The following is a 15,338-nucleotide window of genomic DNA, read 5'->3' as shown; positions in this document are numbered from 1 at the left end:
CTTGCATTCCCTCATGAAGAAGATAATTCCACTGCTCGAAATCACCATCCACATGAAAGTGATATTAATCTATGAGATAGATGATGTGAGCTTCTTCTCCATATGTGGTATAGTAATAAGTGGAACTAAAATAGATGTTAATGTCTTCCAATGTAGCCACCCATTGAATTTGCATGTCAAAGATAAATGTTGTGCATTGTGGTAAAATCTTCAACAAGGGAAGCACAGTGTCATCAATTCTACATTAGTCAATGCCCATTGTCAAATTGAGCATAATCTTTATTATATTTCTAAGCTCTGATAATTCAGCAATGGCACTAATTGGAAACCCAAATAGGTGATATTTAGCGTATATATTCTCCTTACTACAGAATAAATCCCATGCAACCAGTACTGTACATAGGATCATATGAAGCAGGAACAGGAAATGACTGAGTAAACTAGACCATACCACAGCAAAACAGATACTGGGTCAATAGACAACAGACAATAGGTGCAGGAGTAGGCCATTCAGCCCTTCGAGCCAGCACCGCCATTCAATGCGATCATGGCTGATCACTCTCAATCAGTACCCCGTTCCTGCCTTCTCCCCATACCCCCTCACTCCGCTATCCTTAAGAGCTCTATCCAGCTCTCTCTTGAAAGCATCCAACGAACTGGCCTCCACTGCCTTCTGAGGCAGAGAATTCCACACCTTCACCACTCTCTGACTGAAAAAGTTCTTCCTCATCTCCGTTCTAATTCAGCAGCATCTGTAGACACAAAGGTTATTAATCAATGTTTCAGGTGCTATCTCTGCTCAGGAATGTACGCACACTGAGATGCTGTAATCTGGGTTGGATTGCCTGAAGTAGTGGTGTAAGGAAGGTATAGAGTAATACAGTAACTTTATAAAAGTGCCACTTTAATATTTTTTTTCAAATTTTTGTGGCTTTTTTAAATAGGGACATTAACCAAAGTCCTTGGTACTTTTAACTAAATACTTGTCTTATTGTATCATCTTAAGAAACTCATTTTATTCCCTTTTAACATTCCCTGTTTAATATGCCTTACAATCCGATCGAAGTTTTTTTTGCTAAACTAGTTAGGTGACTATCAGGGTTTCCCTGTTACCCAAGAAGATTCTACATAAACCTGCCAGTGTAATCTGCCTGATGCACTTCCTCCTGTCCTCGTTAGCACCAGACTCTGCATTGCTTACTATGAATCCACTGAATTCGCTGACTCCAAATTTTCATATCACACATACGTTTATTCATCAGAGCCAAGAGTCAAGATAGACACAAAATGCTGGAGTAATTCAGAGGGACAGGCAGCATCTCTGGAGAGAAGGAATGGGTGAGGTTTCGGGTCGAGACCCTTTGTGCAGGTGTAACAGATTGGGCCACAATCTTAAGGGCCCATCAGGGAAGCATGGCCTGGGATGGTACAGTTGGAGGGGGAGCAGGTTATTCAACAGAATATTGATATAATCTCATCTTTTGACGGTATTCCAAGTCACGATTTACAGGCATTTGAACGTCAAGGGAGTCAACGAGTACAGTGACAGAGGGGGGAGGGGGGAGGGGGGGGTGTGATGTTGAGGCCAAGATTGAATCCACCATCATCTTATAGACTAATGAAGGAGACCCATGGAACCGACTGACACTCCCACTCCGCCCCACTCCTAATGTTGTTATGAAAGCTTAGATAAAGAGCATGGAGCCCACATGGACACCTTTTTAAACATGATTTCATTCAGAGACAGCAGGATTTGAAAACAGAAGGGAAACATGATAATTGCAAGAGGGATTTACGTTAAACCTTTGTGAATTTAGAATGGTTAGCATCGAGACTGTTGGCTGCTTTCTTAAATTAAAATACCACTCGACTGATTAGTCTACGTAAACAGAAAACCTGCAGGAGTCTGTGCTCCACCACTCCAGGCTCCTCTCATTATGAGGTCAACAGTGTGTTAAATTTGCACTACCAATTAATGGCATGCTAAATTTGTTTCTAATAATAGCCGCAGAAAATGAATCACTGTGCGCGGTTCGAGAGAAATATAGCAAAGCAGCAGTACTGGCCCTGGTTAGCAGTACGTTAAAACCATGACTGCAGGTTGCAGTGTTCAGTTCTCATAAAAATAAATCTTAATGTACTGAATCAATGAGGAGATGCAGTGGACCAGAGAAGTTTCATGGAGCTGGGAGAGCATGCTGATCTTGGTTAGATTGTGAAATCAAAAGTTAACTTTAAGTCAAAGCTGCTTGAAGGTAATCTCATTTTCCATGCCCTTTAACATTATTGATGAAAAGGTGATTAGATTGGTTGTTGGGAGAGATTTCACTTTAATGGTATTTCCAGTGAATAAGCATAATGGGTAGGACATATATGAAGAATGGTATTTATATCGCAGGGAACAGGCTATATACTGACGTCTACTACAAATCCACTGACTCCCACAGTTACCATGGCTACACCCCCTCCCACCCTGTCTCTTTGTGAGGACGTCATCTCCTACTCTCAATTTCTCCATCTCCACCACATTTGTGCCCAAGATGTGGATACTGAGGATATCCGAGATGCCATCTTTCTTCAGTAAACGTGGTTTCCCCACTGCTGTTGTGGATGAAGACCTCACCTGTGTCCTCCAGTTCCGCTCTTGCTCCCCTTCCCCCCCAGACAGAACAAGGATTCAGTTCCCCTTGCCCTCACCTTCCACTCCACCAGCCTCTACTTACAGCACGTCATTCCCCGACAATTCCACCACCCGCCTTATCCTCCAGTCCCCTTTGATTTCTGATTTCCATAGAGGCCACTCTCTCCACAAATCCTTGGTTCACTCATCCCTTCCCACCCAAACTACTTGCTCCCCAAATACTTTCACCTGCAACCACAAGAGATGGGATACGTGTCCCTACACTTCTTCCCTCACTTCCATCCAGGATCCCTGTGGCCTATCCAGATGAGTCAGAGGTTCATGTACATCTTTTCAAACCTTGTGTACTGCATTTGGGGTTCCCGAAATGGCCTCCTTTACATCGGCGAGACCAAGCGTAGACCGTTTCACCAAGCATTTGTGCTCTGTCCATCAAGGCCCGCTGGATCTTCCAGTTGCTAATCATTTTAACTCCCATTCCCATTTCCAAACCAACATTTCCGTTCTTGGCCTCTATTGTCAGAGACAGGTTGCACACAAAGTGAAGGAACAGCATTTCATATTCTGTTTGGGTAGCTTACAATCCAAAGGTATGGACTTTCAATTCTTCAACTGTAATAATAACTTCCACACCACCTCTTTCTTTCCCATACCCCCTACCCCCACCCTGGTGCACTCCCATATCTCCCACTATCTCCCTGTCACCCAGCTTCTCACCCCCCCCCCGTACACTTATTTCCCATTTCTGAGTCCCCCATTTCCCTTATCCACCCTCTCTCCATTCCCCACTCTCCGTCCCCCACACCTCTCCTTCCATTTCACTCTTTCTCTCCTCTCCTATCTGTCACCCTATTATCTCATTTTCACCTCTTTACCACTTACTCCACTCATCTGCTCATCAAACCTCCCCATCACCTTTATCCACCTATCACTTGGCAGGCTTTATCCTGCCCCAACCTCCCTTTTCTAGCTGTCTCCTTCCTATTCCAATCAGTCTGAGGAAGGATCCCAACCTGAAATGTCGCCTGTCCATTCCCCTCCACGGATGCTGCCTGACCCGCTGAGTTCTTCCAGCACCTTGTGTTTTGCCAAAGATTCCAGCATCTGTAATCTCTCTTATGTTTGCTTTCCTTTCGCCATTTCAGAGTGCCGTTCATTCACTTTTCTCCTAACCTGAGCTCACAAACCCCCACTGACGTCAGGATCACAAGGTTTTCAGCGTGCACTGATAACGTTTACCCAGACAAAGCTGACTGCAAAACGCTGCTGGCAGATGAGGAAAGGCAAAGGGACAGGGTACATTCTGGCTACAAGTATTTACAGTAGATCAGGCAGCCAATAACTTGTGAAATCCCGACCATTATTTCTGAAGGTGGCAACCTTGACGCATTGGAGGAAGACAGAATTCCGTGAGGGAATATGGAAGCTAACTGAGCGAGTTTGAATCCGCAGTCTCAACTCAAAGGCAACGTCGGATTCTATCCCTTTCTCTCAGTATCTCCATCTCTACCTCATCTCAATGATCAATGGTTTCTTTGTTGTCACCTGTACCAGGTACAGTGGGATACATGTTTTGTACACAGCTCAGCAAGACTATCTGTGTATATAAGCACAGTCACTCCAGTCAGTACAGTCTGTACAGAACAGCCCATTGAGTCCATATATACAAGAGGCGCCATTTTGGTGCCATTTTACAGTCTCATCTGCAGCTGGCTCAGGAACCTAGGATCATCTGTTGCCAGGATGAGGCTTACCATTCCAGTTCATCTGATATATCCTTCTTTATTTGGGAGATGTGGTTTTCACGTTCATGTGGTTGATGAAGCCCTCACCCACACCCCCTCCATCTCCCACACTTCCACTCTCATCCCACCTCCTTCAAGAACAGATACAGAGTTCCCTTGGTCCACACCTTTCACCACACTAACCTTGCTCTCCAGCACATCATTCTTCATTTCTTCCAGCTGCAACGGGATCCCACCCTAATTCACATCTTCTCTCTCCACCTCTTCCTGCCTTCATCAGGGAACACTCCCTTCATGACTCCCTTGTTCGTTCGTCTCTCCCCATCTACCCATCCCGTCCCCAGGCACTTTGCGCTGCAACTGGAGGAGGTGCAACACCTGGTCCTATTCCTCCTCCCTCACCATCATCCAGGGAGCTAACACAGACCCGCCAGATGAGGCAGAGATTCGTAACATCTCCAACCTCATTTAGTGCTCTCGGTACGGCCCCCTCTGCATCGGCAAGACCACGTACAGATCATGCACCCTGTATGGGTAGCTTCTCACCCACACACTCCCCACCCTCAGTCCCCTATCCCCTTGATCTGCTTTGCCATGCACCAATGCACTATCCCCAAGGCCAGCTTTAGCTCCTGGTTGCAAGATCTTCGGTTTCCTCTCGAACTCCATAGATGTATGCGGCACGGTAGCGCAGCGGTAGAGTTGCTGCTTTACAGCGAATGCAGCGCCGGAGACACAGGTTCGATCCTGACTACGGGTGCTGCACTGTAAGGAGTTTGTACGTTCTCCCCGTGACCTGCGTGGGTTTTCTCCGAGATCTTCGGTTTCCTCCCACACTCCAAAGACGTACAGGTATGTAGGTTAATTGGCTGGGTAAATGTAAAAATTGTCCCTAGTGGGTGTAGGATAGTGTTGATGTACGGGGATCACTGGGCGGCACGGACTTGGAGGGCCGAAAAGGCCTGTTTCCGGCTGTAGATATATGATATGATATGATATGATGATGTACAGGTTTGTAGGTTAACGCACTTGGTACAAATGTAAATTGTCCCTAGTGTGTGTAGGATAGTGTTAATGTGCGGGGATCGCTGGTCAGTGCGGACTCGGTGGGCCGAAGGGCCTGTTTCCGCGCTGTATCTCCAAACTAAACATAATCAACGTAAAATGTTTGCCTGTGTCCGCTTGCACCAGAATGCATGCAAAGTATGGGCAGTTAAATGCTCCATGAAACCAAGGTAACTTGTTGAAGGAAGTTCTACCTCATTAATTCCCAAACACATCAAACCTATATCAAAGTTATCAACATGATTAGATTCTATTCTGTCAGATTGTCTCGGCTCCAGACTTTATCCAGACTTGATTCAGAAAGGAATACAAGAGTTGAACATCAGAGAGGAGATTACTGTTGCTGAATCTTATAATGGATGGCCTCGGGTAGAATCCTGCTTCTTTTTAATAAAAGCACTTTGATTCCTTTTTGCTATCTCACATCGTACATATATTTTCTTTCATTTCAACTGATTATAAAAAAATAGTATTAGTATTTTCGGCTGGTGTGACCATTACACCACTTGACATTGCTGGCTTATTGCTGGCTCCACCTGCTTTGGACCTGCTCAATTTTTAATACAAGGCAGACATTGACTGCCTTGGAACTTCTCCAAAGGGATTAGTTGAATAATAAATGGAATAATAAAAGATGCCTTGGAGTACGTTAAAGATTGGATTCCAATGGAAGAGATCATGTAGCTGAGAGGGTATTTATTTCACAAAATGCTGGAGTAACTCAGCAGGTCAGGCAGCATCTCAGGAGAGAAGGAATGGGTGACGTTTCGGGTTGAGACCCTTCTTCAGACTGATGTCAGTGGGGGGGGGGGGGGGGGGGGGACGGGACAAAAGGAGAGGGAGCTGCATTCTATAATTTAATTGCAGATGCCGGATGACATAAAACATAAAAGAGATTTCATTTCTCCAATTAAATTTCCCCATGGTACTTTTTAAATGTTGTTTTCTTCGATTTGAATTGCGGTTCTGTGCTTGGCAGCTGATTACTGGTATAGTTTGGCAATGATATATGGTGATCCTCACACCGAATAACTGGCCTAATATCAAGTAATAGTTTTCAGACCACTGGCAGAAAGTTCTTTGTCCAGTTATTACCTCTGAGCTGTCAGATTCCATGCTTTATTTTCTGGAGTTGTGTAATTGCCAATTACAAGCCGCACATAGAGCATATCATCATTAAATCGTGGAGTCCTTGAGTCATACGGCTACGGAAACAGGGCTTTCGGACTAACTCATCCACGCCGACCAAGGTGTCTAGTTACGTTATCCTCTTTCCCGCGTTTGACCATTAAGGTGGTGAAATTACTGACCTTTTTACATGCTGTGATGGAGGTTTCTGCAGTAACCGTGGGTCTCTCAGCTTCACAGCCTGCTGTGGTTTCACTTTGCTCTGAGAATTGATGCATCTGTGACGCTTCAATGTTACTGCAATAGAAAACAACAAAAATTGACATTAAGTACGACATTCACACACACACACACACACACACACACACACACACACACACACACACACACACACACACACACACACACACACACACACACACACACACACACACACACACACCAGAGGGGTAGTTGCTCATTGATAGCTCTGCAGGAAGCATTGGTCTTCTTTAACTTTGCGTATAACTCCAATCCACTGATCATTGCAGGGTAAGTGAAGCATTGACATTGCTCAGTACCCTAACTTTTGACTCAAGCACCATTCCAGAACAGGAGCATTTGAGGCAGAACTTTGTTCCGATTCCTTTCGACAGCAGAAATATCCATTGCACAGATCTTAGCGGGGAGTTAACGGGGGAACAGCAGGATGTCTGAACATTGGGTCTTCAGTTAAGGGAGAGAGTTTGTTCATTCTCCTACCGTCAGCGTATATGATGAAGGGCTTGTCCCACTTCGGCGATATTTTAGGCGACTACCGGCGACTGTCAAAGTCGTAGCAGATCGCCAAAATTTTATTTAACCCTACGACAATGACCACGACAATGCCCCTGGCTAAGAGATTACACCGTCTTCGGAAACATCGCGAAATTCCCACACTTATCAATGCTTCTACGGCGTCCTACTTTTCGCTGAAATCACTGACAAGTCTGTAATTATTTGAGAGTTTTGAAATATAACATCTTCCCCGGGTTACTTGAAAACCAAGCTTCACGGTAACGAGGCATAAACTGGATTGACTTCCAGTTTACTAATAGCAGTATTAAGAAATTTAATTTTAAACGTGGTTAAATGGATTTTTGTGCGGAGTGCGGGCATTCTATGAAAATGTACGGGAGATGAATATCTGGTTTCTGGGTTGCATATCTGGGTTGGGAGCCCACTTTAAAAGTAATTGCGGATGGCCATAAACATCGCAAAATTCCCACGCTTACCTGACCGTCAAACTGTCGCCTCCAATCTACCTGTCAAATGTCCTGACGGTAAATAAATTGGTTAAACACAAGTATTTTATGGTACCTTCAAATGACTTTACTTAATTAAATATTACGTGCTTCTAAATGCATCTGCGACAACCTAGCAAACCTGGGGACAGCATGCGACAGCGCCCGCAATAAGCTACGATACCTGGCGACAAGCCAGCTGTTTCGCCGAGAAATTTCTATCCGGAAAATTTCTCAGCGATGCGCTGAGATCCACTACAATTCTTGGAAGACTCCTCACGATCATGCCCGCAACACCCCGGCGAACTGTCGGCGGCAGCCTAGTCGCCCGCAGTCGCCTTAAAATCGCCTAAGTGGGACAGGCCCTTTAGTCTCGGTGAGGAGTGAGGGATGTGGTGGAGAGACAGGAGCATGTTAACTATTACAACTGACAGCAGATGGCCAGAGTGCTGTGGGGGCTGCTCCTGGAACTCCTCGACATATGGTTACCTTCCAACAGGTGCTGAGTGGCGCTTTTAAAACAAAATGCAAAGGAAGCACAACTTCCCTGCTTCAACATCACTGAGTTGTGAGCTTGCCGTTCACACAAGGAACACATCCATTGACATCCGCCATCACTGATCTCAGTGCAGTTCGCTGCAAAGGGTAAAAGAAAGCAGAGGCAAACTAATTGACTTCATTTCAAATTTATTTTCAACATAAAGGATACTATTTCAGCTTATTGAGCTCATAAAAGCTCAGAGAGAAAACCCATTCACTCTCCCGCTAATTTTCCCTTCAACCTATTCACTTCACATTCTCACTGTCTAGAGTGGAGGGAGTCGTACTGGCTGGGGGAGGCTGTGCAGGGCCTCGATGGGGGAGTGGGCCGCGGGAGGCCCTGCAACATCCTGGAGCTCGGCTGAACCGGGCACCTCTTCAAGAGGCCGAGCACGTGGACTGCACGTGGCCTACAGCGGTGGAGCAGCGGCGGAGGACACCACGGCTATGCTTGGCCAAGCCGACCCTGCAACATCGCCATAACAACGGGCCTCATGGTCAGATCAAGGACCCTGCACTTACAACAACTGAGACTTGAAAATGGAGCCAAACTGGTGACTCTAACACTGGCTCAGTGTACTACTGCTATACACTTTTACTGTATCTGAGATGCTTGTCTAAGGTGTGTCTAAGTGCTTATGGACAGTGATACTTGTACTGAACTGTATACAAAACGAATTTCACATTGTCAGTACATGTGACAAATAAAATACCGTACCAAGTCTCCCTGATTCCACTATTTAGAGCTCAACACAGATGATTTACAGAGGCCAATAAACCATGTGTTCGGGGTGGAGAAAACCCCATAGGAAACACAGTCACAGGGAGTGTCAGCCAACAGCACACAGCACCTGTGGCCAGGATCGAACCTGGGTTAATGAAGCAGCAACTCTTGCACCACTGTAACACCCTACCTCCAACTTGACTCACAACGTCTGCATTCATTCATGGTGTCTCTCCACATCCATTGCCTATTTTCAGTTGCCCTCTCTCACTGACTTTCCATTCTTCCCTCCTCACACTCTACTGCCAGATTAGTCTTTCTCTCTTTAGTTGTGGTCGTCCATCAATGTACGAGCTGTTTTTGATCCATTTTATTTTCTTGGATGTTTTCAGTAATGGAACTGGTCATCTGTACAGATATAATTATTACAAATCTGTTCACTTTAGAGAACGATTCTAACCACAGTGTTAAACAGCATCTTGTCCACGCACTAAAATGGAATAACTAATTTATTACCAGTGCAATTTCCTTTCTCATTCAGTCTGTAAAATTTCAATCAAACCACTTTTTTTCCCCATTCTATTCTACAGTGCTTGAACTATCACCTTAGAATTTACCATCAGTGCAAAGAATTCTAATTGACCGTGGACTTCCTATTCCATTCAATATGCTTTACTTTCATTGGGCTATAAGTGTAGATTCATTCACACTGTGAGGGGTTGCAACAGAATAAACCTGTGATTCTTATTATCTGTTGTTGTAAAGAATTCTATACCTTCTACATAGTGATACAGCTCTGTCTCACAACAACTTGGGCGGCACTGTGATGCAGCAGTAGAGTTGCTACCTTACAGTGCAAGAGACCAAGATACGATGCTGACTATGGGTGCTGTCTGTACGGAGTTTGTCCGTTTTCCCCGTGACCTGCGTGGGTTTTCTCCGGGTGCCTCGTTTACTTCCCACATTCCAAACACGTACAGGTTTGTAGGTCAATTGTCTTTGATAAAATAATTATCCCTAGTGTAAGGTGGTGCTAGAGTACGGGGATCGCTGGTCAGCATGGACTCGGTGGGCCGAAGGGCCTGTTTCTGCACTGTATCTCGAAACTAACCTAAACTAAACGATAAGATACGATAGAACTTTATTTATCCCAGGAGGGAAATTGATCTGCCAACAGTCATAAAACACAAAACACATGAAACATGAAATTAAAGTGACGAATGGAAAGGATTGGGGATGTGCAAGATTTGGTGGGGGTGGGGGGGGGGGGGGGGAGTCAGTCTACCCCATGACAGAACGGGGAGGAGTTGTAATGTTTGATAGCCACAGGGAAGAAGGATCTCCTGTGGCGTTCTGTTTTGCATCTTGGTGGAACCAGTCTGTTGCTGAAGGTGCTCCTCAGGTTGACCAGTGTGTAATGGAGGGGGTGGAGCTGTATTGTCCAGGATGCTCCGCAGTTTGACGAGCATCCTCCCCTCCAAGACCACCTCCCATGAATCCAACTCTACCCCCAGGATCTGCTCTTAACCTAATCTTAAGTGTTGACAGCACTTAATTTGCCTCTCCTCTCCACAAACACATGGGTTTACTCTGTATGTTCCAGTTTCCTCCCACATTCTGAAGAGGTGCTGGTGGGTTAAATTACCCCTTTGTATCAGGCAATAGTGAGAGGGATCACGGCAGAGTTTATATGACAGAGAATGAGATCAGGATACTCAGAAATAAGATGGAATGGGACAATTGGATTTGCTAGCTTGGGAACTAGCATGGACCTGATGGGCCAAATGGATCCTTCTGCATCATGCCGAGCTTATACAAGAACACACGTGCACAATAGACTAGGAGCAGATGTAGGGATAGGCCCTGGACTGCCAGACAATAAGGTTGTGGCTGATCTGCACCAGGTCTCCATTACTGTTTTGTGCCAGTTCCCCACAAACTTAAATTCATCAATCCTTCAAAAATATATTTTAGTTTAGTTTAGCTTAGAGATACAGTGTGGAAACAGGCCCTTCGGCCCACCGAGTTCACACCGACAAGTGATCCCTGCTAAAGCTATCGTGAACACACTAGGAACAATTTGCAATGTTACCGAAACCGATGAACCTACAAACCAGAGATCCCTGAGAAAACCCACGCAGTTCACGGGGAGAACACACAAACTCCGTACAGGCAGCACCCGTGATCAGGATCGAACACGGGTCTCTGGCACTGCAGGGCAGCAACTCTATTGCTAAACCACCGTGCCAGTGTTCAATGTCATGTCATCAATGATCTTCTGAGTTTAGTACAGAACCATTTGTGCAAAACAACAGGTGTGGTTTGTTCAGCTAAAACTGATCCTGACGTAATGAAGATTTGACACAAGAAGCCACCGTGAATGACAGCACCAGCTCATTCATGCACGCTGAAGTGAAGATATTGCCTGCAATTTGTGTTCAATTAACGCGACCTAACCTGATTGTTGCCGATATAAAATGTAAATGGAATCATCACAGATCAGCTAAAGTGAAATAGAACATTACTGTATCTGGATGGCCTCATGTCTTCACTGTTTACACACACTAATCCATGAACTTTAGCTATGTGGGTCTTAATTGTTGCCACATTACGTTTAATCAAACTATTGCCAAATGTCACGAAGACAGCAGCAGAAGACAGCTGCATAATCATTTGTATGAAAGTGCAGATCTTGTCTAAGTGCTGTGATTCTGCTTAGCTTGACAAGTGATTAATTATATTTGATCACAGATATGCATATGAGCAGAATGCTATTTATAGAATCCTTTACCAAGGGACGGTACCTCATCAAGCATTACTTGAAAATCTGATTACGTGTTTTGTTTTTTTTAAAGGAAATTCTGCTGCAAAAACCAATGATATTTAGTTCATTTTTTAATCCCAGTGGAGCTGACGAAATGTAAAGAAGGAACTGCAGATGCTGGTTTACATTGAAGATAGACACAAATGCTGGAGTAACTCAACAGACAGCATCTCTGGCAGCATCTCTGGAGAGAAGGAATGGGTGACGTTTTGAACGGGACAGGCAGCGTCTCTGGAGAGAAGGAATGGGTGACATTTTGGGTCGAGACCCTTCTTCAGACTTCATTCCAATAATAGTTGAATTATCTTCTACAGATTCTATAGATATCTTCTTCAGACGTTTTCAATCACTTGACTCACCTGTTCTTGTATACACCTCGCCACTCCTTCCTTTATTCTGCATAGACTTGAGGACTTGTAAAGCTTGGGTGCCTGTGTCCAAATTTGCACTCATCCTCCCTGTGGTTCTTTAAGGCTCGATTTAAAAATTAATCGCTTGTTTTCAAATCCCTATGTTGTCCCATAAATTCCTGTCCTGCATTTCTCTGTAACATCGTCCAACACTACAACCCTCCAATATAAGGGAACTCTTTCCCTCCTGGCTGATGATCAAGCCTGAATTCATTTGTTCTGCCATGAGCATGACTGGCTTTACCTATCAAGGCCCTATGCTCTGGAATTCCTTTCCTCAAAACAATCAGCTTTCGTTTTCGCCTGAAAACGTACAATAGACAATAGACAATAGACAATAGGTGCAGGAGGAGGCCATTCACCCCTTCGAGCCAGCACCACCATTCAATGTGATCATGGCTGATCATTCTCAATCAGTACCCCGTTCCTGCCTTCTCCCCATACCCCCTGACTCCGCTTTCCTTAAGAGCTCTATCTAGCTCTCTCTTGAATGTATTCAGAGAATTGGCCTCCACTGCCTTCTGAGGCAGAGAATTCCACAGATTCACAACTCTCTGACTGAAAAAGTTTTTCCTTATCTCCGTTCTAAATGGCCTACCCCTTATTCTTAAACTGTGGCCCCTGGTTCCGGACTCCCCCAACATTGGGAACATGTTTCCTGCCTCTAACGTGTCCAACCCCTTAATAATCTTATACGTTTCGATAAGATCCCCTCTCATCCTTCTAAATTCCAGTGTATACAAGCCTAGTCGCTCCAGTCTTTCAACATATGACAGTCCCGCCATTCCGGGAATTAACCTAGTAAACCTACGCTGCACGCCCTCAATAGCAAGAATATCCTTCCTCACATTTGGAGACCAAAACTGCACACAGTACTCCAGGTGCGGTCTCACTAGGGCCCTGTACAACTGCAGAAGGACCTTTCTCATCAAACTTTGATTCTCTTCACCAGTGGTTTTCAAAGTGGGGACATAACCCTTTGTTGGGTCACCAAATGTTTAGAAAAAGGTCACCGATCTGCATCGGGCAATGATCAGTTGAATGGGGAGGTCAGAATGTAGATATCAAGCTGGAGAGCCTGGGGAGAGAGGACATGGAGGAAAATGAAATGTCGGGAGGGCAGATGAGGGAGCCTCAGTGAGCTTGCTGGAGGGTATGGAGTGGGAGGGAATGCCTGTGAAGCTGGGGGTTGTGTAGGGATCGTACTCTGGGGAGGCTGGGGATGAGTGGGAGGCAGTGTCTTGCTGTGCTTTGGAGGAGAGTGGGGACAGAGACCTGAGGGGGTTGCGAGAGTCAGGGAGTGCCCTGGGGAGTCTGGCTGGGACACAGGTGCCTGGTGTTGGGGACGGTGGGGGGCAGTGCGCTGGGGCAGTTGGGGGAGTTTGGGTGAGAGTGTCTACTTTTATAGATTCTACATGCAAACAGGCCCCTCGGCCCACCGAGTCCATCAGTCACCCGTACACACGTTCTACATTATCCCACTTTCGCATCTACTCCCTACAAACTCGAGGCGATCTACAAACGCCAATTAGCATGGAAGGCTGTGGAACAGCAATGGCAGGTATTCCTGGGAATAATGCAGAAGTTGCAGGATCAATTTATCCCAAAGAGAAGGAAAGATTCTAAGGGGAGTAAGAGGCACCCGTGGCTGACAAGGGAAGTCAAGGACAACATAAAAATAAAAGGGAAGAAGTATAACATAGCAAAGAAGAGTGGGAAGCCAGAGGATTGGGACTCTTTTAAAGAGCAACAGAAGATAACTAAAAAGGCAATACGGGGAGAAAAGATGAGGTACGAGGGTAAACTAGCCAATAATATAAAGGAGGATAGTAAAAGCTTTTTTCGGTATGTGAAGAGGAAAAAAATAGTCAAGGCAAATGTGGGTCCCTTGAAGACAGTAGCAGGGGAATTTATTATGGGGAACAAGGAAATGGCAGACGAGTTGAACCGGTACTTTGGATCTGTCTTCACTAAGGAGCATACAAACAATCTCCCAGCTGTTCTAGTGGCCAGAGATCCTAGGGTGACAGAGGAACTGGAGGAAATCCACATAAGGCAGGAAAAAGTTTTGGGTGGACTGATGGGACTCAAGGCTGATAAATCCCCAGGGCCTGATGGTCTGCATCCCAGGGTGCTTAAGGAGGTGGCTCTAGAGATTATGGACACATTAGTGATTATTTTCCAATGTTCTATAGATTCCGGGTTAGTTCCTGTGGATTGGAGGGTAGCTAATGTTATCCCACTTTTCAAGAAAGGAGGGAGAGAGAAAACGGGAAATTATAGACCAGTTAGTCTGACATCAGTGGTGGGGAAGATGCTGGAGTCAATTATAAAAGACGAAATTGCGGAGCATTTGGATCGCAGTAACAGGATCGTTCCGAGTCAGCATGGATTTACGAAGGGGAAATCGTGCTTGACTAATCTACTGGAATTTTTTGAGGATGTAACTAGGAAAATTGACAGGGGAGAGCCGGTGGATGTGGTGTACCTCGACTTTCAGAAAGCCTTCGACAAGGTCCCACATAGGAGATTGGTGGGCAAAATTAGAGCACATGGTATTGGAGGTAGGGTACTGACATGGATAGAAAGTTGGTTGACAGACAGAAAGCAAAAAGTGGGGATAAATGGGTCCTTTTCAGAATGGCAGGCAGTGACTAGTGGGGTACCGCAAGGCTCGATGTTGGGACCGCAGCTATTTACAATATACATCAATGACTTGGATGAAGGGATTAAAAGTACCATTAGCAAATTTGCCGATGATACAAAGCTAGGTGGCAGTGTGAACTGTGAGGAAGATGCTATGAGGTTGCAGGGTGACTTGGACAGGTTGTGTGAGTGGGCGGATGCATGGCAGATGCAGTTTAATGTAGATAAGTGTGAGGTTATCCACTTTGGTGGTAAGAATAGGAAGGCAGATTATTATCTGAATGGTGTCAAGTTAGGAAAAGGGGACGTACAACGTGATCTGGGTGTCTTAGTGCATCAGTCACTGAAAGGAA

General features: G+C 45.3%; 1 protein-coding gene across 1 annotated transcript in view; it reads right to left on the bottom strand.

The window, feature by feature from the left end:
- The window catches only part of sphkap (SPHK1 interactor, AKAP domain containing), a 144,346-nt gene that overhangs the window by 110,185 nt on the left and 18,823 nt on the right, over positions 1–15,338 (bottom strand). Inside the window, exon 2 of the mRNA XM_078410280.1 lies at positions 6,762–6,876. Within this exon, the coding sequence (XP_078266406.1) occupies positions 6,762–6,876 (115 nt within the window). The remainder of the gene's footprint in view (positions 1–6,761; positions 6,877–15,338) is intronic.

Source organism: Rhinoraja longicauda, chromosome 13, assembly GCF_053455715.1.
Source record: "Rhinoraja longicauda isolate Sanriku21f chromosome 13, sRhiLon1.1, whole genome shotgun sequence".
NCBI lineage: Eukaryota > Metazoa > Chordata > Chondrichthyes > Rajiformes > Arhynchobatidae > Rhinoraja > Rhinoraja longicauda.
The sequence above is the reverse complement of the archived record's forward strand: the minus strand, read 5'-3'. Positions and strand labels throughout refer to the sequence as shown.